The sequence below is a fragment of the Panthera leo genome, chromosome B1 (genome assembly GCF_018350215.1).
Source record: "Panthera leo isolate Ple1 chromosome B1, P.leo_Ple1_pat1.1, whole genome shotgun sequence".
NCBI classification, from domain to species: Eukaryota; Metazoa; Chordata; class Mammalia; order Carnivora; family Felidae; genus Panthera; species Panthera leo.
Window position 1 is genome coordinate 166085184 of NC_056682.1, and position 26573 is coordinate 166111756.

The window sequence follows — 26573 nt, forward strand, 5'->3', positions numbered from 1 at the left end:
TAGGTCATGATCTCAAGGTTCATGGATTTGAGCCCCGTGTCAGTTCTGTGCTGACAGCTCAGAGCCTGGAGCCTACTTCAGATTCTGTGTCTCCCTCTCTCTCTGCCCCTCCCCAGCTCTCTCTCTCTCTCTCTCTCTCTCAAAAACAAATAAACATTAAGAAAATTAAAAAAAAAAAAGAAATATCTCCTTACTCTGCCTTTTTAATTTAGAAAACAAAACCACAAAAACTAGTGAATCAACTTTTTATTTATATATTTATATACCTTTATGCTTTTATATTAACATACGAAATATTGTAAGATAAGCACTAAAGTAGAAATTGGAATAATATAAAGTTAAAATATATATTATTTCAGAAATAGTTATATTTATTAATAAAATAGATTTATTTTTGCTCTCATTTAAGATTGCTGTTTATAATATTTTAGCAATCTGTTTAAATGGACTTTATTATTTTTAAGTATCTTAAGTACTTTATTTTTTCTTTAATTTTTTTTTTAACGTTTATTTATTTTTGAGACAGAGGGAGACACAGCATGAACGGGGGAGGGGCAGAGAGAGAGGGAGACACAGAATCAGAAGCAAGCTCCAGGCTCTGAGCCATCAGCCCAGAGCCCGGCGTGGGGCTCGAACTCGCGGACTGCGAGATCGTGACCTGAGCTGAAGTCGGACGCTTAACCGACTGAGCCACCCAGGCGCCCCTCTTAAGTACTTTAAAATAATAGCAATCAAAGTCTGATTCTAAATTTATATTTTAATATATATTTTGATAACTCATGAATGAAAAAGATACATAAATTCAAACTTAAGAAGTACATCATTAGCTATTAGTTACTGAACCATTATGCCAATTTTTAAAAAACTCATCCAGAAATTCTAGATGCTTGTCCTTATGTTCTGGATGTTTAGTTTTTAAAACAACTTGCTGTTTCCAACCTTTTGGCACAGTAACCAGTATTTCAGGGTACAGCTTAAGATGTGCTTAAGATGAATGTTAGCATTAAAAATAGTGGGTATACCATAAGAAACTCTTAAAAACTGAAAACAATCTGAGGGTTGATGGGGGTGGGGGGTGGGTGATGGGTACTGAGGAAGGCACCTGTTGGGATGAGCACTGGGTGTTGTATGGAAACCAGTTTGACAATAAACTTCATATTAACAAAAATAGTGGCTATAAACTCATAGTTTAAATAGCCTCATTGATAATTATAAATTTGCTTTTGCAGATTTCTTTTTAGAATTGATTTGTTCATCAGTCTTTATGTGGCTACTGAAGAGCTCAGGTTAAGCACAGAACTGACCTCCCTGATTTTGTTGTTGTCACTTATGCTCGTGTGATTATTTGTCTTTTCTTCAATCCATGGCATCCTGTAGCAATACTTTTTGAAGCCACTTGTATATTTTTATTAGAGTTAGTTTAATCAAAACTAGATATTGTAACTTGCAAATTCACCCAATTCCAAATCACAGTGCACTACAAGCAAATGAATGAGACATCACTTGACCATTTTCTGTGCCTTCTTTTCCCATAGAATGGCTTATGGGTGCACTGAGAGTGCCAATATCATTCCTTATATTATCTATTAGCTATTATCTATGTGAACTATTAACAAAGTTTCATTTACTTCTTAGATTTGGATAAGAATTTTATACAAAAAAAAGGATTCTCTATTTTCTTCTTACACCTAAAAGAATGTACATACGCCACTTTGTAAACCACTGCTCTAAGCTGAATATCCTGTTTCTGCTCACAGTCTCTCTCTTCATTTATTACAATACAGCTGATTGTATTATATTTACTGACTTGAAACCAAACTGCCTCCCTGATATTAGGCCCATGTAACTTTCTTTAGAGTCCCTAATGAAGTAAAGTCTCAGATTTTCTCAAATTCTTCATTCATTCATAAAAACCTTTAATTTTCTCCCACATGGGCTGGTGTGATAGGTTGCAGTCATAGCCCCCACTCTCCTTTTTATGTACACATCTTTTTCCATTTAACTGTATAATGCCTTTCCATCGAGAGTGGACCTACTATAACAGGGTGACCTGCTATAACACTTGTCACTGAATTCAACCATGTGACTTGCTTTGGCCAATGGGATGTTAAGAGACATTACTTACATAAGTGAAGACTTGAAATGGCATTGGGTTTTGCCGTTTTGTACTTCTGCCACTGTCATGAGAAAGATGAGCCCAAGGTAGCCCTGTGGCCCCTACAGGAGGATTAGAGGCACATGGAGCAGAGCTGAGTTGCCCCGTGGCCCTACACAGTGGCAGCCTAGATCAGCCAATGGCCACTACCACAGGAGCAGAAACAGCTGAGATCAGCAGAGCCCAGGTGAGATCAACTGATTCCCGGTCTCATGTCTTCTGAGGTAATAATACATAGGTGCTGTTATAAACTACTGCATTTTAGGTGTTTCTTACACAGCAGTAGCCAATTGCTCTTAAGTAGTCTCTAGATTTTATGGTTAAACTGATTTCCCTTAATGGCATTTACAAACTCAGGAGTAGGGAGAGTACTTTAAGCTTCCCCCATTTGTATCTTCTGTTCATTTCTCAACCCATTGCATTCTGGCTTCTGAACTCTTTTCTAAACTAAGCTCAAGATCTTTCAGCACTATTAGACACTGTTTATCTTAAGTTATATGTCACATGAAATAAAGAACCATATGGTTCTTAAGTTTTCTCTTAGTTTGGTATTTTCTTTTCTTCTACGTGTGTATGTGTGTGTGTGTGTATGTGTATTCTTTTATGGTTAATTTTCTAGAGTTTTTTTTCCTTATTTATTTTCATCAATCATGAAAAATATCTATATTAGGGGTGCCATCATAATTATCATTTTGTCACTGCTCAAAACAGTATAGCCTGGGGACATGTCTGATATATTAATAATCACATGATATGTAAATGAGCTCAATTACCATTAAAAGACAGAGATGGTCAGATTCAATAATAAAAGATCTCCCAAGATGTTGTTAATAAATTGGAAATGGTATCTTCAGAACATAGTTTCCTGTTACAAATGCAGTAAAATTAAACATCAATGACAAAAAATATAAATAAAAGAAACCAACACATTTGGAAACATAAAAACACTTCACATTATTTCCTACATATAGAAAAAGGAAAGACATAATGGAAATTATAAAATGTCTTTGAATAATAATGAAAATACTATTAATTATGCTTACTAGATAGCTATAGCAATCATGGCTTTGGAATTGATGCTTGGATAGACAAACAATAGAAAAGAAGAGAAATCTCAGAAACATTTTCATACCTATATGCACACTATATACATGAGAGAAATGCCATTGCAGATCTATGGGGAAAGATGGACCAGTCACTAAATGAACTAGAAAGTTGTTTTCTATTTGAAAACAAACAAAGTAGAATCTGTTTCATGTGACACATAATAATTCCAGGACCTAAATTTTAAAAAGCAGAACTTTTATCTTTAGAGGAAATGTACAGGGATATATTTGTGATACTTGTATATCTTTATAATCTTAGTATAATTCTTACTGAGTAGTATATTTAATAAAATATATAATGTAAATAATTTCTATAACTCAATAAGAAAAAGATAACCTAAAATGAAATTGAGTAAATGAAATGAACACTTCATAAAAGAGAAAACTAGAGTACTTAATAAACATACGAAAATGTGGTAAATTTCATTATTAATAGAGAATGGTAGCACTATGAACCATTCACACGAATCTTAATGGCTAAAATGAAACATTTCTGTTTATACCAGGTTGTACAGAAACAAGACTTCTAGGATTTCAACTTGAAAATATCTTGTTGAGGATTCACATATAGTACATTCTAGTAATACTACTTGTAGATTTATTCTAGAATAGTGGTGGCATACCATGGTCCATGGGTCAAATTCTGTCAGTTACTTATTTTTATATATAAAGACTTACTGGAATATAGCCACACTGACTCATTTAAGTACTATTTGTGAGGACTTTCACACTACAATAGCAAAGTTGGGTGGTTGTGATACCATATATAAAGCCTATAATGTTTACTTACTGGCCCCTTATGGAAAAGTTTGCTAACCTCTGGCTTAGAGTAACTCTGGGGCCTTTGTCCTAAAAGTGTTGTATAATAAGGCTCTTTGCAGTATTGCTTTGCAATAGTTACAGTTTGGAAATAGAAAAAAAAAGAATATAGAAACAGGATGAATATTGTGAAGTATTCTTAAAAAGCCATGGTATGTAGCAATGAAAATGAGTCCAAGTACAAGATACATTGCCATGAATGGATTTCAGTAATATGACTAAAAAGTCAGTGTCAGAAATGTATGCACTGTATAATACCATTTACATAAGTATTAAAAATGTGATACAGAAACATACACTTATGTAATAAAATTTTAAGCACGTGTAGGAGAATGATAAACACCAAATCCAAGATAATTATTTCCTCAGGGAGTAGGGGAATGTGATTGAGGAGGAATAAATGAGAAAGAAGGCTTCAATAATATTTGTGATGGCATTTATGCTGGTGATGGTTCCAAGATGTTTATGATATTCTTTACACTCTTGCATATGTCTGAAGACAAGCTAAGATAATACACAAAAGAAAGCCATGGTGCCTTTTGTGAAGATTTGCAAGCTTGTTGGGAGGAAGAAACATACAGTTGCAGTATGGGATCTGAAAGTAATGGAAAGCTTTAGGAGTAATGAAGATACACAGATAGCTGACTGGGTATTTTCCAGGTGTTCAAGGGACTGGGAATGTGGTTGTGAGTAGTTCCCCACTCAGGCAGGTAGGAAACTTGCTTTAGGTGAGGCCTGGTAGTGTGGGTTATTAAAATTGCCTACAATATAACACGAACGCCTGGTTAGGGTGGGGCGGGGGAGAAAGAGTCAGAGATTACTCTCTGTAAGAGGTTGGCAGGCACACCTGGGACACCATGAATGCTCAGGAACGAACAGTATTCCCGAAAGCAGTTTTTAAAAAGAACTCACCTGAAACTTACTGTGTATAAAGCTTACATATCTCCTATGTGTTAGATCTGCAGGAAATGATTGCCATAGAAATAGCTTCTGAAACAGATAAAACCTATCCTAATTTTACAGAAATGGAAAATCTGAATTTGATGTTTTATAAAAAGTTACAAAATGCATTCAGTTTGCCTGAACAAGTAAATATCCTATGTATTCATGTTAGGCTTGGATTTGATGGAACCGTGGTTGGAAAGAAACACGTTTATAAAAACTTAAGATAACAAAGACTCATCTCTTAATCTAGATCTTTCTTTAAAAAAATTGAGTTACACCTATATGAAATTAAACATTTTTAAGAAAGGACTCACTGAATGCATCAATTCAACCGTGAAATTTTCTCCTAAGGATCAGGGACACAGCCCAGAGCCTCTCCTTATTTTCTGTTCGTATGTCATGACCTATGGCTGATACTTACTGTCTTCATCCATTCAGTTTTTGAGAGTTCACTGAGAATCATCTGTTTGATTAAGGTTTGTACAAATGATTTGATATTTTCATAAGTAGATGGCCTTTTTCATCTATCCTTTTTTACACGCATAATTGTAGTTTGTGAAACTGCCAATTGCTAAGGTGTTAATTTCAAATGTGATGACTGTGGCTTTGGGCTCAAAAGACAGTTTCTGATTTTCCAGTCTCGGCTGTGTAATTGAACACTTTGGTGATCTATCATGTGAGTTTGCACAAACATATATTGACAAAAGTTTTAATATCTAAAGATTGTCAGTATTAATCACAATTGTGAATTGTGCCTCTTGTACAGAGAGAGAGAGAGAGGAAGTCAGGGAGTGGAGGAATGAGAAAGAGAGAGGGTAAGAAAGAGATTGATTAAGCTAACTTAAAGTGTTAGAGAATCATAATATAGGAATTGATCACTAGCTGGTCTGTATGAATATTTAAAAGTACGTTTTAACCTGAGGGAGTTTATCTCCAAATATTTGTATTTTAAGTATTCCAATAACTTGTCATGTATGTTTTTTATGACTAATTTTATAAAATAAATTCTGTTGAAATAATCATCCCCTAATACTTCTTGCTAGCAATACTGTATCTCACCATTTTTTAAGATTAAAAAAGAAATATGATATTTTATAGTTCCTTTGGCAACAGCAGATGATGACTCATACAGATTTGACAGTGTGTTTAATAGTTGTTTCTTTTTTCCTTCTTTTTTTGGGGGGCGGGGGAGCTACTAAGAAGGCCACCTGCTTTTCCTTGAGATAAATACTTAGAATAATCACCCAGACCCTGGCCAAACATGCCCCCTTTCCTATACTTGGAAACTATAGGATGCAGTAACACTGTTTAAAACCTTGTTCAGTTTAAAGAAGCCAGATAGATTTATTCTTTTCTTTTAATAGTAATATGTAGCTAATTGTATAAACACAATACTTATCCCATTGTGAAGTGTCAACATTTATTGATAAAGAAATAACCTTTCAAAACTTCTGTCAGTATAGTGTTCCCTCTTTATAAACTATTGATATTATTTTTGGTGGAATTTTATAGTGTCCTTGTATCTGAAGCATTTATTATTTTCAAAAGAATTATACTTTATATTTCAGGAATATACAATTGATGTTTTCTTTCGACAAAAATGGAAAGATGAACGGTTAAAATTTAAAGGCCCAATGAACATTCTTCGACTCAACAATTTAATGGCTAGCAAAATCTGGACTCCTGATACCTTCTTTCATAATGGGAAAAAATCAGTAGCTCATAATATGACAATGCCAAATAAGCTTCTTCGAATCCAGGATGATGGAACTCTGCTGTACACAATGAGGTATGTTTTTAAGTTTGATATGTTGCATTTAGGGGTGCCTGGGTGGCTCAGTCGGTTGAGCCTCTGACTTCAGCTCAGGTCATGATCTCGCAGTTGGTGGGTTCAAACCCCGCATCAGGCTCTGTGCTCGCAGCTCAGAGCCTGGAGCCTGCTTCGGATTCTGTGTCTCCTTCGCTCTCGGTTCCTCCCCAACTCATGCTCTCTCTCTCTCTCAAAAATAAATAAGCATCAAAAAAAAATTTAAATACTAAGAAATCTATGTATTAACAACCAACCAACCTAGTCATCAAGTATTAGCACAAGTTGAACATTTTTATAACAGATTATGGAAGTACTTATAGTATGCTTTGTAAATCCCTGGATATTAAAATAAGGTAAAATAGTATTTATGCGATTGATTCTCATCTTAGTGTTAAAGCTTAAACATTACCTTAATTATTAAGAATTGATTATTTTTGGGGTGTCTGGGTGGCTCAGTCAGTTAAGTGTCAGACTGTTTCAGCTCAGGTCACATTCTCATGGTTATGAGATCAAGCCCTGGGTCAGGCTCCTCACTAGACATTGAGCCTGCTTGAGACTTTCTTTCTCCCTCTCCTGCGCCTCCGCAGCATGCACCAAAATAAATAAATAAATTAATTAATTAATTATAAAAATAAAAATAAAGAAGAAGACGAATTGATTATTTTTGGCTATTTCTTTTTGACACTACATTTTAATTAAGTGGAATTTAAATATCGTGATTTAAAATTTCCTTTATACCAACCTGTAATTTTATTTTTAATATTTCATCAGATATGCCATCAAAATTTTAAGTGATTTTTTTAAGCAAACTTTTACTTAATATTTTGGTCCTCCTTATAGAAGTTACTCTAAAGAAAAAAATATTTTTAAAGAGGTAGTTTTTATTCAATAAGGCTTACAGGTACCATAAGCACATACATTAAGTAATCTGAATTGCCATCTTGTAAATCAAATAATATCGTGTAGTGTCAATTTTATGTGATTCAACCTTTCAAAAATCATATAAAGAAATATATAGCTGTTGACTTTAGCAAGTATTCCATTAAACTCTTCTCATGAATTAATCTTTTAAAATAAGTTACTTATATAGCAAAACAATCACAAATCTAATTAAGTGGTGTATAATCTAAAATGTAAATGTTTAATAAAGGCTTTGAAGCATTGGTAACTATCAGCATTAAATAGAGATTAGTCATGGGTGCCTGGGTGGCTCAGTCGGTCAAGCATCTGACTCTTGATTTTGGCTCAGGTCACGATCTCATAATTCGTGAGTTCGAGCCCCGTGTCAGGCTCTGTGTTGACCGTGCAGAGCCTGCTTAGGATTCTTTCTCCCTCTCTCTTTGCCCCTCCCCAACTTGCACTCTTTCTCAAAATAAATAAACATAACTAAATAAATATAGATTATTCATATATTTGAGACATTTGATGTAATATTATTTCATATGAAATGTTAAGTGGTGGATTTCAGTTGTGTAAATTATTTAAGAAGGGGCAATCATAGAGTCCTCATCTTTAAAGAAGAAACTCTTAAGGACTCACTAAATGACCATTGCCTAACACAGAGATGCTAGCTATTCTCTGCCTCTCTCTCTGAATCCTGCAATACAGATGCATTACCCCTGTTGAACGTACACTTTGATCATTCCTGTGGATTAATCCAATGACTGGAAATTTTGGCTTTAAACAAATAATTGGCAGAGAACACACAGTTTTGGAAAATATTGCATGGAGTTCTACTTAAATACTCTCTTAGAAGTATATAAACTATAAGTTGTTGGCCACATTTTTTTATTGTGATAAGAGTCTTCTATAAGTTCAATTTAATACCTTTTCTATACACTTTACCTATGTGAGACATGGAATAATTGATAGTTTTCTTTATAGCAAGTTTGCCGTGATTACTCTTTAATGTGATCATGTAGATGCAGAAAAAAAATATTTAACAATATGTGTCCATAATTTAGCAAATAGTCTAATTTCAACAAGATATTTCTAGGAGGCACAGTTATATATGTATCTCTTTCTACTTCTACATTTAAATTCATGTACCTAAATGTAGTATGTGATACTCATTTTACATATTTTTGAAGGGAGCTCCTGTGAGCTGATATTGAATTCTTGTATCAGTTTTGCTCTGTGGTTGCTGAGGAGCTGATGGGTGAAAGTCGTGTTCTTTTTATAATACAGATTCTTTTCTTTTTTTTCTCTAGGATTTCAAATGTTAATAGTGAATGTTATTGTGCAAATAGCCCTTCAAATATATATATATGTATATATATATATGTATATATATATATATGTATGTATATATATATATACATATATATGTATATACATATATATATCTTCTTCTTAACAAATCACAGAGTACAAATTGGTTAAGAATATTTGTAAATAAATATTGTTATTTGAGCTCAGATTTTGTATATGCTAATGTCTTCTGAAGGATCACCTAAAAGTGAAAGAACAAAAACATTTCAACGTGAATTAGCCTAATACAATGCTCTAATGAAGATCCCACCTCATCACTGATGCTGTTCCCAACAGTAGGGAGTGATTTGTCGTCACTTGCCAATTTACTTAAACAAAGAGTGAAATTTTCGCTTTTAGGCTTACAGTTCAAGCTGAATGTCCAATGCACTTGGAGGATTTCCCTATGGATGCTCATTCGTGTCCTCTGAAATTTGGCAGCTGTAAGTATGGGGATGGAGGTACATATTTTGGGTCTATATAATCAAGGAGAGCTTGCTGCAATGCTCAACTATAGAGTTTTTCTTCTAGTATTGTGAAATGCTTAATATTTACCCAAAAGGATATAGAAGTAAAAGACTTGCTGATTTCCCTCAAGGAACTAATTTGCTAGCCCTATTGTACTCTCAAATGTCATTATATTTTAATCATGGTGTTTAAATTATCCCTTGTTTTACTGCTGATAAAGAACATCATGTGTTTTTATACATGGGAAAAGGTAGTCTAGTAGCTCCTTGTCAAGGTCCAGACCATATCATTTACCTTCTTTTCCAAGTTCCAGCACACTAAACATGCAAAAATAATTTTTTTTGATAACTAGGAATGAATTGTAAGGGTTAGATTCTATTGTTTATTAAAGCAATAATCAGCGTGTTGCAAATGGCAGGCACAGAAGCTGGATCTGTGCAATTATCTTCCTACTTTTCAACTAAATGGAAGTGATTTTTTTTAATTTCCTAAAATAAATTTGAAGGGGATGATGCAGTTGGATTGCTGCATGCAGGCACCTTCTGTGTACATGAAATATTTCAGAAAAGGCTCTGTGTATTTGGCTATTCTCTGGGTCACTGAGGTTATATCTTGTATATCAAGCAGAAGCATCCACTCTGCTGGAATAATTGAAAAGAGGGAAGGTCAAATCATCTCCCAAGGCCCACAAAGCATTTAGGGCAGGTTTGGGATAAATTCATGGAGAGGACTGTCACAGCTTCTCTCTTGTGTTAGCCTGTCCCATTACCTAAGCTTTTCAGAAACCTACCTTGCTCTTTCAGGTATCCCCATCTTTGTCCATTCAGGGCACCTTTTGATTTTTCATTCCCTTGAATAGAAATGAAGTGCTCTCACCTGGTTAAAAAGATGCATGATTGAATAAGTGCCTTTACCCTACAGACTGTATCAAGTGAAAGAAAAGGGAAGAAAGATAGCCAATATGAATGCAAACTCCTCTAATTATTTTGATGACCACAGTCTTGTGGATTGAGAAGTTCAATCTCGTTTGTTCTGTTCATTCTGACAAAAGGTGTCAGCTCTCAATTTTCTTTGAGACTCTCTTCTTTAAGTACAAAGCCTTCTTTTATTGTCATGGAAACCATCACTTCAATACTGGCATTTTTTCCAAAATTATTTAAGGTAGTCAATCATGTTATACAACATAAACATGATGCTGAAAAAACTACAGCAGATGCAGCAGAGAAAACCTCATTTGCATTACATAAATGGCATTAAAGAGAAAATTGAAAAGGCTTGATACCAAGGAAAGGATTTATTCAAAATGCAGCAACGGCTCAAGAAGGGAAGGAATTTTTCACTGGGCAAGTCAGTACCATTAAGGCACCAAATATAAATGATTTGATGTCTCCATTTTGAATATGCAATAAATACGCTTAAAAATATGTTAAATGAAATTTAAAAATCCCCTGTAGTGTGTCCACAGAGTAGTGAAATATTGCATGCTTGAGAACATGGCGTTCTCCATCTCAAAGTGATACTGACAACACGCAAAGTTTATTGTTAGGCATTCTCTAAGTAATTGCTTTTGGATTTCATTTTCTTCATGTTTGTTTTCTGACACTTTGAATGAACAATTTGTATATTCTTTTACTGATCCTTGACGATAGTAGGTGCCTGATCCATAAGTGTTAAAAGTATGGACATTAAGCATGGTATAACAAACCAACCCAAACCTTAAAATGTTGGCACAACAGATTTTGGCAGAAACAGCCATTTATTTATTCCTCTCTTGCTTACAAGCCCCCTTGTCTCCCCTAAAGTGATAGAATTTATGGAAACTTATCATTGTCCTCAAATTAAAGAAGCATCTTTTGTATAAATGTACAATTTTGAATTCATTTTTGTTTTCCCTTATTTCTGTTGCCTTACCTCTTTATACATTTTCTTGCTATTTAAAAGTTCCTGAATGGGAGTCTGGATATATTCTGTCCATTAGTCCAAAGGAGATTGTAAATCATCTTCTGGGATAAAAGTTAATAATTAAAAATAATTTGGGGATTTTTTTCTGGTTATCAAATATTCAGAATCAAGTCAATGTGCATTTGATGTTTAATGCAGATTAGGACTCAAAAATGGGCTAGTTACCAGAATTAAATGTAATTATTTAATGAAAATCCAATTTAGAGATAGAGTTTGTAGTAAAATATGTAAAACAAGCTATCTTTCTCTCCTTTTTTACACTTTACTGATAAACACTGCAATGGTCTCCTGGTTTATATGTGTGTTTGTGGGCCAGGAATGCCTTTCTGGTCTTTCGTAACTTTCTGCTTTGTGTTCTCTCACCAGTCTCTAAAAACCATATTCCTGTCTGACTAATGAAATGCTATCATTGCTTTTTCATGAAACACATGGGAAGTATCAGTCACTTTCTTTAACAGATTCTTGGGCTCCTATGCAGATTTCCATCTTCTGTAAAATTAAATAACATAAGAAAATATTACGAGTTTATTGATCAATCTAGCAAGAATGAACCAAGAACTTTTTCTGGGTGACAGCCTCTGTGCCAGGTGCAAGCAGTGTAGACATGAGCAAGATGGAGTCCCTGCCCTTCAGTGTCTCACTAGTGTCTCAAAAGTGTCACTGCACTTGTAGGGTGTTATTTTCTCTTATTGATGTTTAAATGTTAAACATCACAATTCAAAAGTAGAATGATTACACGTAAGAAAACTTCATAATTTATTAACATTCACAACTATTGATGTATATTCATGGGGAAAACAAAACAAGCCACTTGATGATCTGCAAATGGATTGCTAGTTATCCACATTACCAGTGTTACTTATTTAATCATAATAGCAGAATCATCAGTGATTAACTAATTGAAATTAATACAGACTTAGACTTTAGAGTAACTAGAATTCATATGCCAACTATAGGAATATAAGTGCTATTAAATGTGTATACACACACATACAAAGATATACAGATATATGTCTATATATCTATATCTATATCTATATCTATATCTATATCTATATCTATATCTATATCTATATCTATATATATATTTAGAATCCTATTTCAAATATTGGTTCACAGAATATAATATAATTATGGATATAGGTGAATATGGAAACAGTGAAAAGAGTATTTCACTGATACTAACATTTAGTAGTAACACTCAGAAACCAGGCAACATTGTAGTATGCTATTAAAGACCACACAGAAAATAAGATGCAAACTCATAAACATTCACTTTATTGTTACTGATGCTTAAGTGTGAATTTATTTGTGATCTCAGACCTTGGATCAAAGTAGGTAGCAGGGTCATCCCAGAACAATGTTATCAAACTAGAAAACTTGTCAATGGCATGTAAATGAATTTTCCGGAATCCCAGAGAGCTAGGGGCAGGGATATTGCTGGAGACAGCTAATCCTTTCTCTCTTCCAATTGACAAGTAACTCTAATGCTGAGGTTTGCTCAAGAACCAGGAGTAACTAATGCTTCTAAAACATTCCCATGAGCAAAAGTACATAGAAGTTCTTCAACAGGTCAGTAGTATAACAAGAATTATCTGTTAATTCAACTGCTGGAGAGACTATCTTCATGGAGAGGTCATAACAGCTACAGGGGAAATGCTGGGGCCAGAGAAAGGCTAAGACAAGATATCCTGCCTGCCCTCCAGCACTAGAATCATCTAACTTCTGCTAAGTTCTGTATCTTTGGCCAAATAAATCAGAAGGTTATACCGGGTCTGTATATGTTTTGTCTATTGCCAGTCCATAAATTAACTGGGATGCTATGAAAGTATAGTCCAGTGAGATTTATGTGCATTGATTTTAAAATGAACATCTTTTAAGGAGTACATATATCTTGATGAGATTATGGCATTCTGATTTATTTTACATGTTCTGCAATAACTAGTTCTCATTCTTCTAATGAAATGCATTGAATCATGAGAGCCAAGTCATTTAGTTCTTAACCAGGGAAAGGTTTTGAAGAAAAACTTACAAAACTAACTACAAAAACAGTCCTTAAACTAAATACAATGCAATTCATCAGTATTCTCATATGGTAATAAGTTACCTTTATGCCCAGAGAGTGCTATCATTTTGAATTATAAATGTTATTTTGTAAGAGATTGCTATTGCTATTTCGAAGCGAGCCATTTAAATGGACTTTGGGTACTTAAAAGCTATTTATTACAATGTCTTCATCTACTACCTTGGAATTATGGAAGATATTTTAACCATCTCAGGGCTCAGTGATTTTTGTAAGCTCTGAAGAGATATTTGCTGTTCACTTCTCAAAGTGATTGCAATGAAAATACTCTGCGGTCATGATTTTCTCTCTTGATCTGCTTCAACATTCTTCATATTGAAAGTTGTAAATTTCAAAGGCTTTTTTTACTCTATAAAATATTATCTATAAATATCAAGTTTTATAATAAATAGTGTTTCTATGTAATATATAAGTTTTGATGTTGCACTTTGTTGATGGTTCTTAACTAAAGTGCTTAATTTTTTTTTTTTTCTACAGATGCATATACCACTTCAGAGGTCACTTATATTTGGACTTACAATGCATCTGATTCAGTGCAAGTTGCTCCTGATGGTTCCAGGCTAAATCAATATGATCTGCTGGGCCAATCAATTGGGAAGGAGACAATTAAATCCAGTACAGGTTAGTAAAATGAGCCTAAAAAGGAGCAACTTTTTTTTTTGATGTTTATTTATTTTTGAGACAGAGAGACAGAGCATGAGTGGGGGAGGGGCAGAGAGAGAGGGAGACACAGAATCCAAAGCAGGCTCCAGGCTCTGAGCTGTCAGCACAGAGCCCGACACAGGGCTGGAACTCACAAATTGTGAGATCATGACCTGAGCCGAAGTTGGACGCTTAACCAACTGAGCCACCCAGGTGCCCCCTACAAAAAAGCACGTTTATAATAAAATTGATGGGTTGAAGTCATTGGAAATACGTTAGTTTGCTTAACAACTTTTGCTCCTGGGCTCAAGAACTAGCAGCACAGATTGTAGAAGCTTGTTAGATATTTACAGTCTCAGACCTGACTTCCTACTAAGTCTGGATCTGCATTTTAACAAGATTCCAAGGAGATTCCAAGGAGGTGTGCACAAAGTTTAGAAACAGTGGTCTAAAATATACTGCCAATTCAAAAAGTGCATGTCTTTTCAGACAAGACAATTTTACCCTCAAACAGTGTTACAATTTCCCCAGTTTTCTAATTATTTTCGTCCTATTTTGGATAATTTATGACTATTCAACTCTCGATTTCTGGATAATTACTACTGGCCTGCATGGGAAAGCTGATGCCTTTTCTTTCTTTAAAAAAAATTTTTTTTTACCGTTTATTCAGTTTTGAGAGAGAGACAGAGCGTGAGCAGAGTAGGGTTAGAGAGAGAGGGAGACACGGAATCTGAAGCAGTCTCCAGGCTCTGAGCTGTCAGCACAGAGCCTGATGCGGGGCTTGAACTCACAAACCATGAGATCATGGCTTGAGCCGAAGTCAGACACTTAACCGACTGAGCCACTCAGGTGCCCCAAGCTGATGCCTTTTCTAAGGGCCACACTCATCTAAGAAAAAGCAGTCACGTTGAACTAATGATTGTATATCTGTCAGGTGTAACCTCAGAGACCAGGAAGGAAGGTAGCTCTCAGGACTGGATAGAAATAATGGTAGTGAATTAGAGTACACATACAACATTGAGACAATCAGAATGGGTGACAGGGTCAAAAGTGGAAAATTTGGGCCAAAAGACCGGGTCAGTTTTGGAGATGTGACCAGAGACTGGCACTTTAAAAAGCCGGAGAGTTAGAACAATCAGAGCAGAGACTGGGAGTTGGTATCAGTGGGGATAAGAGACCTGAGCAAGTAAGATAATTCATGATCAGAGAGCATTTGTGCATCCTGTATCCTCTTGGTCAACAAGCATGACCTGGAGAGAAAGAGAAATGCCGTACCTCAGGCATGTAGTGCAAGTTTCTTGGTAATATTAAAATTCACTTTTAAAAATCCTTGCTATGCTAAAGAGGCATTTAAAGGTTTATACTTTTCATGGCGTATATGTGATAAATTCTTTTTTTTTTTTTTTTAAATCAGGGACTGTTCTTTCTCAAATCCGTTCCATTTCCAAAATGTTCAAACTATTGACTATTACAGTTCCTTAAGCTTCTTAAATTTTTCTTCTAGGTGAATATACCGTAATGACAGCTCATTTCCACTTGAAAAGAAAAATTGGGTATTTTGTGATTCAGACTTATCTGCCTTGCATCATGACTGTCATTCTCTCCCAAGTGTCATTCTGGCTTAACAGAGAATCTGTTCCTGCAAGAACTGTGTTCGGTGAGTGAATAACTACACACTTTCTTGTACAGCACATTATGTTTTGTAGCAAACTTTCAAAGGCATTATCTCTCTTGATACTCACACCAGTAATTTGTGGTGTGTGGGGCTGGGCATATCCGCTCCTTTTAGAGGTGAGGAAGCTGAGGCTCAGAGAGTTAAATACAGAGTCAGTGCCACCCTGTTAATAAGAGATATAAACACTACTCAGATTTTATGGAAATATATTCAGTCTTCTTTCTGTTTTGCTCTTCTTTTATTGTCAAATTGGTTTCCATACAACACCCAGTGCTCATCCCAACAGGTGCCCTCCTCAAGGCCCATCACCTACTTTCCCCTCTCCCCCACCCCCCATCAACCCTCAGTTTGTTCTCAGTATTTAAGAGTCTCTTATTGTTTGCTTCCTTTTGTCTCTGTTTGCTCTTCTTTTCATTTTGCTTCTCATCATTTGTTTCCATGTTAGCATAAAGAGAATATTCTTAGAGGCTTTGACTTGGAGTATAACAGTACTGTATTTCTGGGTTTTCTGTGTTTATTTCTGCTTTGTTCTCTTTTTAGATGGACAAAGATGATTTTTGTATTTCAGGTTAGACAGAGAAAGGGAAGAAGAGAAAGAGAAAGAGACCCCTCATTCACTACAACTAGTGTGTTTAATAAAGTAATTTTCTTGATTTTAACGATGCAGGGGAATTACTGCTTTTTGGATGAATCGAAGTAGGCTGAACACATCTTGCGCAAAGTAGATTACCTTTGTGTGCTTGTTCCCCTCGTTCATTTAACGTTTTATTGAGGATACACTCTGTTGGATATTGTACCAGGCCTTAGAGCTCAAATACATATAAAATATAGTCCCTGCATTCAACTAGTTCAGTAATAGCGGAGGGCAACAGAATAAGCAGAAGAGATAATGGTGATACAAGATTAAGGCGTTATAAAAGAGGTATATAAAAGTTATTACAAGAAAGCAGCAAGGACCCTCTCTAAAAGAACTGGTTAAGTAGTTTAGTTAACACTTGAGCTAAGTCTTGAAGGATGATGGGAGTTTCCCAGACAGATGGAATTAGGCAGGAATCCTACCAGAAAGGGAGTCTGTGCCATATCATCAAGGGATGGAAGCACATAGTGTGTTCAGTTGCCGTGAACTTCTTCAGTGTTAGTGTAGATACATACACATAGAAGTATTGTTTGAGGCCTAGATGACAAGAGCCTTGTAACCCAGGCTAGCACAAGGTATCTCTATCTTAACAGGCTACAGCAACTCATTTTAGTATTTTGAAGGCATGCAAAATGTTTAGAACAATGACATTTAATACGTGCTATATGATATTAGCTATTCTTATTATCAATGCACAAAAATTGGTTTGATTTTCAACACCAGCAATTAATCATTCAAAAGGAAATTAAGACAATGATTCTATTTACAATGCATTGAAAAAGAATAAAATACCTAGGGATAAATTTAACCAAGTAGGTGAAGGACTTGTCCACTGAAAAACTAAAAAAACTTTGCTGAGAGAAATTAAAGAATACCTAATTAAATGGAAAGACATGTACATGGATTAGACATGTACATGGAAAGACATGATCATGGATTAGAAGACAGTACTGTTAAAATGGGAATAATCCCCAAAGTGGTCTATAGATTCAGTTCAATACCTGTCAAAAGTCCAATGGCCTTCTTTTACAGAAATGGCAAAAGGCAATCCTCAAATTCATAGGGAATTATAAGAGGCTCCAAATAATCAAAATAATATGGAAAAAGAAAAACAAAGTTGGCTACTACACATTTCCCAGTTTCAAAACAGTACAAAGAAAGCTACATTAATCAAAACAGTGTGGTAGTGGCATAAGGATAGGCATATAGATCAATAGAATAAAATCAAGAGAGAAACAAACATTCACGGTGAATTGAGTGTATTAACACCACTCTAGGGACTTTTGGCAAGGGTACCTGCAGCTAGAAGACCACCACATACAAAGAAATGAAGCTGGACTCCTACCTCACTCCAGATACAGCAGTGAACTCAAATGGATATAAAACTTTAACATAAAATCTAAAACCATAAAGCTATTGAAAGAAAGCATATGATAAATCTTTACCATAGCCTAGCAATGGATTCTTAGATTTGACACCAAAGGCATGAGTGACAAAGAAAAAGTAAATAAATTGGATTCGTGAAGTTTGAAAACTTTTGTGCCTCAAGGAACATTATCAAGAATGTGAAAAGACAACTTACATGTGGGAGAAAATACTTTCAAATTGTATATCTGATAAGGATTTAATATCCTGAATTAATAAAGAACTCTAGGACTCCAAAAAAAAACAAACAAAAAACAAAAACAACCCCTAAAACCAGACTTAAAAAATGGACAAAGAACTTGAATAGGCTTTTTTTATAAAGAAAGTATACAAATGGCAAACAAGAACATGAAATGCTGTGAAACAACATTGGACATTAAAGAAATACAAATCAAAACCACAATAAAATACATTTCACACACATTGGGATGGTAATAATAATAATACTATCAAAACAAAAGAAAACAAAACCACAAGAAATAAGTGTTGGTGATGTTGTGGAGAAATAGAAACCCTTATGTATTGCTGGTGGGAATGTAAAATGATGTAACCTCAGTGGGCAGTAGTTTGGCACTTCCTTAAAAAGTTCAATATAGAATTTTTTTCCCATATGACCTATGGTTCCACCTTGAGGTATATACCTAAGATTAGCAAAAACATATGTTCCCATGGAAACTTGTATGCAAATGTTTATAGCAGCATCGTTTGTAATAATCAAAAGGTAGAAACAACACAGATTTCCTTCAGCAGGTGAATGGATAGCCAAAATGTGCTTTACACTTACAATGGGACATTATTCACCGATAAAAGTGACTAAATACTGATAACATGCTACCACATGGGTGAACTTGAAAAACATGCTAAGTGGGGCGCCTGGGTGGCTCAGTCGGTTAAGCGTCCGACTTCAGCTCAGGTCCCGATCTCGAGGTCTGTGAGTTCGAGCCCCGCGTCGGGCTCTGGGCTGATGGCTCGGAGCCTGGAGCCTGCTTCCGATTCTGTGTCTCCCTCTCTCTCTGCCCCTCCCCCGTTCATGCTCTGTCTCTCTCTGTCTCAAAAATAAATAAAACGTTAAAAAAAAAAATTAAAAAAAAAAAAGAAAAACATGCTAAGTGAAAGAAGGTGGCCACAAAACGTCTTTGTATGATTACTTTCATAAGAATTACCCAAATAGGCAAATCCATAGAGATGGACGACATTTAGTGGTTGCCAGTAAATGGAAGCAGGGAAAATGGGGGGTTGGTTGTTCCTTAATAGGAACAGGATGTTCCTCTAGGGTAATGAAAGGGTTTGAAACTAGAGAGAGGTGGTTCCTCTAGGGTAATGAAAGGGTTTGAAACTAGAGAGAGGTGGTGGTTTGCAGAACACTGTGAATGCATAAATGCCGCTGAATTGTATACTTTAAAATGGTTAATTTTATATTATTATATATATATATTAATTATATATATATACACACATATATACATGTATATATGTATATATACATATATATATATATATATATGAATTTCACCTTAGTAAAATAATTTTTAAAAGTCACGTATTAAAAAAAAAACAGCAAGGAATGAGCACATCAAAGATTTCCAAGGATTTAGACTCAGAAGTATCTTCTCAGATACCTATTTCAAAAATTGCAAATTTTTGAGTCAAAAGCAGAAAAAAAATGATGTGGCAAAAAATAAGAGAAAACTTCCATTCAGATAGTTTAAACAATAAAGGTGCATGATTTTCAGAGCACAAGTAATACAGAAAAAACATTTAGGATAAAATTACATAATTGTTACTGAGTTAATATTCCAGAAGGATCTAAATTTATATGTAAATATGTGTCAGATAAAATAGAATGATGAAGTATTTGTTTAATAGAGGTTGTGAAGAAAATAAATTGAGGCAAATAAAGACAGATTTCATAGTATAAATGACATAGATGTATACATTAAAAGAGGCCAACAGGACTCTAATTAAATATACAGGAGAGATATATACATGAATAAATATTTAACTTTGAATCAATGGAATGTGTTAGAGTCAAGGTTGCTAGGTTGGCATATATCAAATGTACCAAAGCTTTTAAAGATTGGTTGTGAAAGTTAACATGTATAAAATTAAGAATCCAGGGGCGCCTGGGTGGCGCAGTCGGTTAAGCGTCCGACTTCAGCCAGGTCACGATCTCGCGGTCCGTGAGTTCGAGCCCCGCGTCAGGCTCTGGGCTGATGGCTCGGAGCCTGGAGCCTGTTTCCGATTCTGTGTCTCCCTCTCTATCTGCCCCTCCCCCGTTCATGCTCTGTCTCTCTCTGTCCAAAAATAAATAAAAAACGTTGAAAAAAAAATACATTTGTAAAAAAAGAATCCAGGCTATATTTGAATGTGTACACTTTATGTGAATTATTTACACTAAAGATGTAGGGATCCATCCAAAAGTCAGATGTTCGTATCAATTAAAACCGTTAGGTGGTAAGAACATTTTTAGTATTATCTCTACAAATTATTCTGTGTAAAGTTTTGTAATAAATATAATCCTGTGTGAGTGTATGTGTTATGTGCGTGTGCACAAGTAGAAGATGAACAAAAATCTGATGTCTTGCTTCAGTGGAACTTGAAAGCTGCGTAGCCATCCTACTCCACCTTCATTCCACCATTCCCTGTTTTCTGCCTCTATCTGTATCTGAACATCATCATCTGACTGATACAGAGCAGATACCTAAGCCAAACTCTAACCTCTTCAGATCTCTGTCTCTGAATTCATAGTCGGGTTTACAAGCTAGTGAGAGATCTTTAAATCATCTGCCCTCCTCATGCTTGTAAGGCCTTCTGTGATGGATAACCCACTCAGGTTAAAAACTATCACAGTTAAGAAATTAATATGCCCTGAGAGACAGAAGTCAAATTTTTCAACCTTTGAGATCTGGCTTCATGCTATGAATAGAATAAGAACAGAGTCTGGAGTCGGATCTGTGTCTCCCTCTCTGCCACGCCCCCCCCCCCCCCCCGCCAAATAAATAAACATTAAAACAAAAAAGAAAATAGAGCAAACAAGATAGTAGGCATAGGAATAGAAATTACAATATGGGGGTGCCTGGGTGGCTCAGTCGGTAAAGCATCTGACTTCTGCTCAGGTCATGATCTCGCGGCGAGTTCGAGTCCCGCGTTGGGCTCTGTGCTGATGGCTCAGAGCCTGGAGCCCACTTCAGATTCTGTGTCTCCCCCTCTCTCTGTGCGCCCCACCCCCCCCCCCCCGCCATGCTCATGCTCTGCCTGTCTCTGTCTTTCAATAATAAATAAATGTTAAAAAAAAAGAAAGTATAATATGTATCCCTTGGTATTAGAGACTTTGTTCCATTATATTGGGCTTTATCTGTTCAGTTTTTGTCTATTGCATTTATTTTGTGACTGTAGAGCCAGCTTGATATTTTTCAAAGATCTTTTTTCAAAGGAACTGCCCGTGTATCTTGCGATGATAAAAGCCTTCTTTGATATTTCTCTGAGTGTTCATGCTCAATTCATTCAACACCAGCGAAATACTTACTGAGCATCTATTTATCAGCACTGTTCTAGATCTTTGGGGGATGTACCTTAATAAAAATCAAACACAGCTCCCTTCCTGATGAGGTAACTGCCCCCTATTGCCAATAGAATAAGAAAGCACTTGGGTGATTTTAACCTTATAACTCAGGCTTTGTGCTTTCAAAGCTCCTGTGAGTAGACAGTACATTTGCAACATACCAACCTCATTTTGTGTTTGTATAAACATATCTATACATTTCTTTATTTTGTGAAATTGTGGCCCTGGTCCTTTCAGTTGCTTAACATCCTTCAGAACTTTATATAAATGAGAAATAATCATAACAGATTGGTCAATTATTACCTTTATATTTGAATTCAAATCACTTTTCAGATTTATTGATAAGTTTATGCCTATATGACTAAGTTTATATAAAAGTTTATATATGAACATATGAATATATGAATAAGATTATATATAAGAAATATATATTGGTATTTTTGTCTTAATATTATATTCAGCATGGAAAAGAGGGCTTTCTCTATTAAAAACTAAAATCCAATAACAAACATCTGTTAGGGTGTAAATTTGTCGGGTAAAAAAGTACAGGGAGGTCAAATGCTTTATATTTCATGCTTCATTCATGGCATATACAAGGGCCTTGGCTGCTTGTCTTATATGATGAATTAGGAAATAATTAAAATTCCAAACAAGATATATTTGGATTGCTCATTTTTCTTCTTAGTTCTACAGATTTCTATGATTCAGTTTGACTGTATATACCAGGGAATCCAAAATATAGTGACTGAATATATGAGGGTCTTTTTTTTCCCATATAAAAGTCTACAAGTAGATGGTCCAAGGCTAGTATGGCCATACTATGGGCATCAGGGACTCAGTTTCTTTCTGTCTTTCTTCGTGGATATCCTTAGCATGGAGTTTTGCTTCATGGGCCAAAAAGGCTGTTGGTGCTACAGCCATCACATTCATATCCAGGAAACAGGAAGAAATAAGCAAAAAGGGCAAAAGACCTCTTCATAAGGTTTCCCAGTAGTCCCACCCAATAATCTCTATTTATATATCATTAGCCCAACTTGGTCTCATAACTGAGAATCTGAGAAATTGCCATGTGGAATAAATTCAGTGTTCAAATATTATACTCTGACTAAATATTGGATTGGTAGCTAGTAGTTTCTGCTACCATAAGAAAAATATAGTAGTTTGCTATAAAGGCCATAAAATTATTAAGAGCACATATTCTGGAACCATGGTTTCTTGGTTCAAAATCTGGTTCTGTTACTATCAACTTAGGTCACTTCTGGCCAGTTTATTATTTTTTTAATTTATTTGCACCTTAGTTTCACCCCTCTGTGAAATTAGGATTCTAAAAACTCCCTCATGACATAGTTTAAGGAATAAACACACACATACACATATTTGTACACACATGGAACACTTAGAACAATGCTGGCACATAATAAGTGCTATGCAATTATTTGCATTATTGTTACTATTTATTATCTATGACTTAATTCTCTCCTTCTTGTCAGGATATACATAAAGGATGGTCAGATCTTGCTTTAGTTTTAGTAGCAGTAATCACTTCCCAAGTGGCATATTTCGAGAGTTATGAACTCCGTAAACCTCTGGGGAAGACAGATCTGGGCAGGAATCCAGCTTCTTTGACATCATATCATCAGTGTTTTGTTTGTCTGAAGGGAATTTCAGAATCTTTCATATATGCTAGCGTGTATTCAATTTTAGTCAAGGCTCTTTTAATTACAGTGACGTGAAACACAAGTCAAGCTGGCTTATACCCCTTAGTTAACTTCATTTGTAATTAACCATGAGCTTGTGTAAGTGTAGACAAAAAACACATCTTAGATGTGCATTCCATCTCAAAATTCCATAACTGCGTCTCATTGGTTTCACACAGTTCACATTCTTGTCCTAATGCATAATCGTGGGCAGGTACACAATTATTAGCGGGACTTGGGTTACAAGCCACCCTTTGAACCAGTGGGTATTGTCAGATCCACTGTGCAAATGGAGAAGGACTAGTTCCTACAGGAAAGAAGAACTGTGGGCTCCTATTAGAAAAAGTAATTCCTCACACATCCTCACACTGCTGTTTGTATCACATTTATATCTCACTTAGCTCTGTGATGATGACCTTGATTTCTGCTTCACTGAGAAAACTGAAGCAATTGGAAAGAACCTCCCTAGAATCCCAAAGCCTCATCTATTCAAGCGCCTACACTCACAAACTCTGCTTGACTGTGTTTCTATACAATGCTGACCCTTTCACCTGTGCACTATAACTCATCCCTGCTCAGCTGCTTCAAGGACATTATTCCAACAATACCTGCCCATTCTCTCTAACATCAGCAGTGTCTGTGATCCTTTATAATCTCAACAGAAATACAAATAAGATGTTATTTACCTCATCCTCAAACCAAATTCCCATGACTCTACTAACCTTCTCTCTGCCACCTCATTTCATTTCTCTTCTTTTCAGTAGTTTTACTTGGAAGAGTTATGTTTATTTAATATCTTCAATTTTTCTTCTCCCATGATCTCTCAGACCCACTCAACTCAAGCTTGTCTCTACTGTTTCACCAAAACTATTCCTGTCGAAATCCTCATCATTGCTAAATCCAGTGGCCAATTCTCAGATCAATTTACTTGATCTAATAGCAGCCTTTGAAAGGGTACTTTCTTCCTACTAACTGAGAAGATATTTGTTGGAAACAATTTCTTCATTTGGTTTCCAAGATAGGCATATGGTCTTGAGCTGTCCCTTACTTTTCATGCTTTCTGAGTCTCCTTTGCTCCATACTCTTTTCCAGACCACTTAGATATCAGAGGGCTCGAGGGATCAATATTTAGCCATTCTCTTCTCTATATTTTCTACTTTGGGTAATCTCATCCTTTATCATGGTATGCTACAATTTTGATGGGATAATTACCAAATTTATATCTCTGTCCAGACCTCCTCCCTCCAACTGTCTTCCTTACATCTCCCCTTGGATTTTCAGTATATATCTCAAACTCACCATGCACAAAATTGAACTTTCATTCCTCCTCTCCTTAAAACCTATAACCTTGCTCATACCCTAGACTGAACCACCATCATATCTCTCCTTGATCACTGAATGTCTTAGTCTTCTTGGGATGCCACAACATAATGCCACAGACTGGGAGGCTTGAACAACAGAAATTTATTTTGTCACAATCCTGGAGGCTAAATATCCATCATCAAGGCCCAGCAGGGTTGGCTTCTGGTGAGAGTTTTCTTTCTGGCTTACAGATGGCTACCTTCTCATATGTCCTCACCTGGCCTTAACATGGGGTTGAGGGGGGACAAGGGAAAGACAGGGTGGACATTAATCCTATTGAGTCCTATTGAATCAGAACCCCATCCTTATGACCTCAATTAATATCAGTTACTTCCTTAGAGACTCCATCCCTAAATACAGCCACACTAAGCATTGAGGCTTCAACATATGAATTTTGGAAGAATGCAAACATTCAATCCATAACACTGCACTAGACTTTTTGTCGTTTCTTGTTTCCACTCTTGTGGGACTTTGTTCCCAACATGGTAGCCAGAGGGATACTTTCAAAACATAAGTCAGATCATGTCACGCCTGTTCTCTAAACCCACTGGCTCACCAATATAGTCAGAGTAAAAATGAAAGGCCCTTCAGAAGTCAGTAAGTCTTAGTGCAGTATGAACTCGCTCCACCTCCAAGCTCGACTTCTGCTACCCTTCCTATCTCTTACGCCTAGCCTAACATCCAGACTGGCCTCCTCCTTATTCCATGAACATGCCACTCATTCACTTATGAGCTTTGTCTCTTCTTACTGCCCAGACCTCTCTCACCGCAGATACCTGTATGGCTCATTCCTTCCATTTCCTTAGGGCTTTTCTAAACTGTCTTTTTCTCAAAGAGAACCACCTAACAGTCTACCTGAACTTTGTAAACAACTTCCCAATCCTATTTCTGTTCCTCCAGCCTACTCTATTTTTTTTCTCCATTGCATATATCATCTTTTGGTATGTTACAGAAAAATATTTTTTATGTAATTTGTCTCCCCCTCTGGAATTTAAATTTAAGGAGTGCAGTTATTTTTGTTTCTTTCTAAATGGATAGGAAATAAGTTGAATTAAGACAATAAGTAAATGAAAACTGATTTTAAATAGGTAGATGGTAGAGATAGGTAGACAGACAAGCATATACATTTGTGAATTCAAAAAGAGGTAGACTGGCAAAACTAAAATCATATAAACTAAAAGGTAGTTTCTTAATTCTTTAAATTTTGAAGTCAGAGGGCTACTTCCAAAAGAAGATTGAATGGCTATTGGGAAAGCAATTAATAAAAATTATCCATTGCAATTGATCAGCTAATTATGTTTAGAAGGAACACAGTGCAGAGGGCTGCAATCACTCTGACACTAACTGTAAGGTCAAGGGGTTCCCAAGACTAGCCTCAGGTTTGATAACCTGCTAGAACTTATAAAACACACTAAATGCTGTTATACTCACGGTTATGGTTTATTACAGGGAAAAGGTACAGACTAAAATCAGCCGCGGGAAGAAACGCATAGAGTCTGAGCAAAGTTCAGATGCAGAGCTTTGTCCTTTCCACATGGAGCCATGAGCAGCATTGCTTTCCTGGCATTGATATGTGACCATACGTACAGAACATTGCCCACCATGAAGGCTCACCTACACTTGAATGTCCAGAGTCTTTGTTGGGGCTCTGTCACATAGGTATGGTTGACTGGTCTTGTGGCTGATCTCAGTTTCCATTGCCTAGAAGGACCAGCTAATGTGGCATAGTAAAAACAAACAAACAAACTAACAAACAACAACAAAATGCCACCCTGGGGCGCCTGGGTGGCTCATTTGTTTAAACATCTGACTCTTGATTTTGGCTCAGATCATGATCTCACGGTTCGTGAGTTCAAGCCCCATATCAGGCTCTGTGCTGATAGCATGGAGCCTGCTTTGGATTCTCTCTCTCTCTCTCTCTCTCCCAAGTAAATAAGTGAACATTAAAAAAAACATAAACAACCTGCCACCTTAA

The 26573-nt window shown here is 35.9% G+C and overlaps 1 protein-coding gene across 2 annotated transcripts in view; it reads left to right on the forward strand.

Annotated features, from left to right (window-relative positions):
* The window catches only part of GABRA2 (gamma-aminobutyric acid type A receptor subunit alpha2), a 121982-nt gene that overhangs the window by 63040 nt on the left and 32369 nt on the right, over positions 1-26573 (forward strand). For both annotated transcript variants that reach the window (XM_042934036.1, XM_042934035.1), the window contains exons 5-8: positions 6594-6814; positions 9446-9528; positions 14076-14219; positions 15745-15897. In XM_042934036.1, the coding sequence (XP_042789970.1) occupies positions 6594-6814; positions 9446-9528; positions 14076-14219; positions 15745-15897 (601 nt within the window). The remainder of the gene's footprint in view (positions 1-6593; positions 6815-9445; positions 9529-14075; positions 14220-15744; positions 15898-26573) is intronic.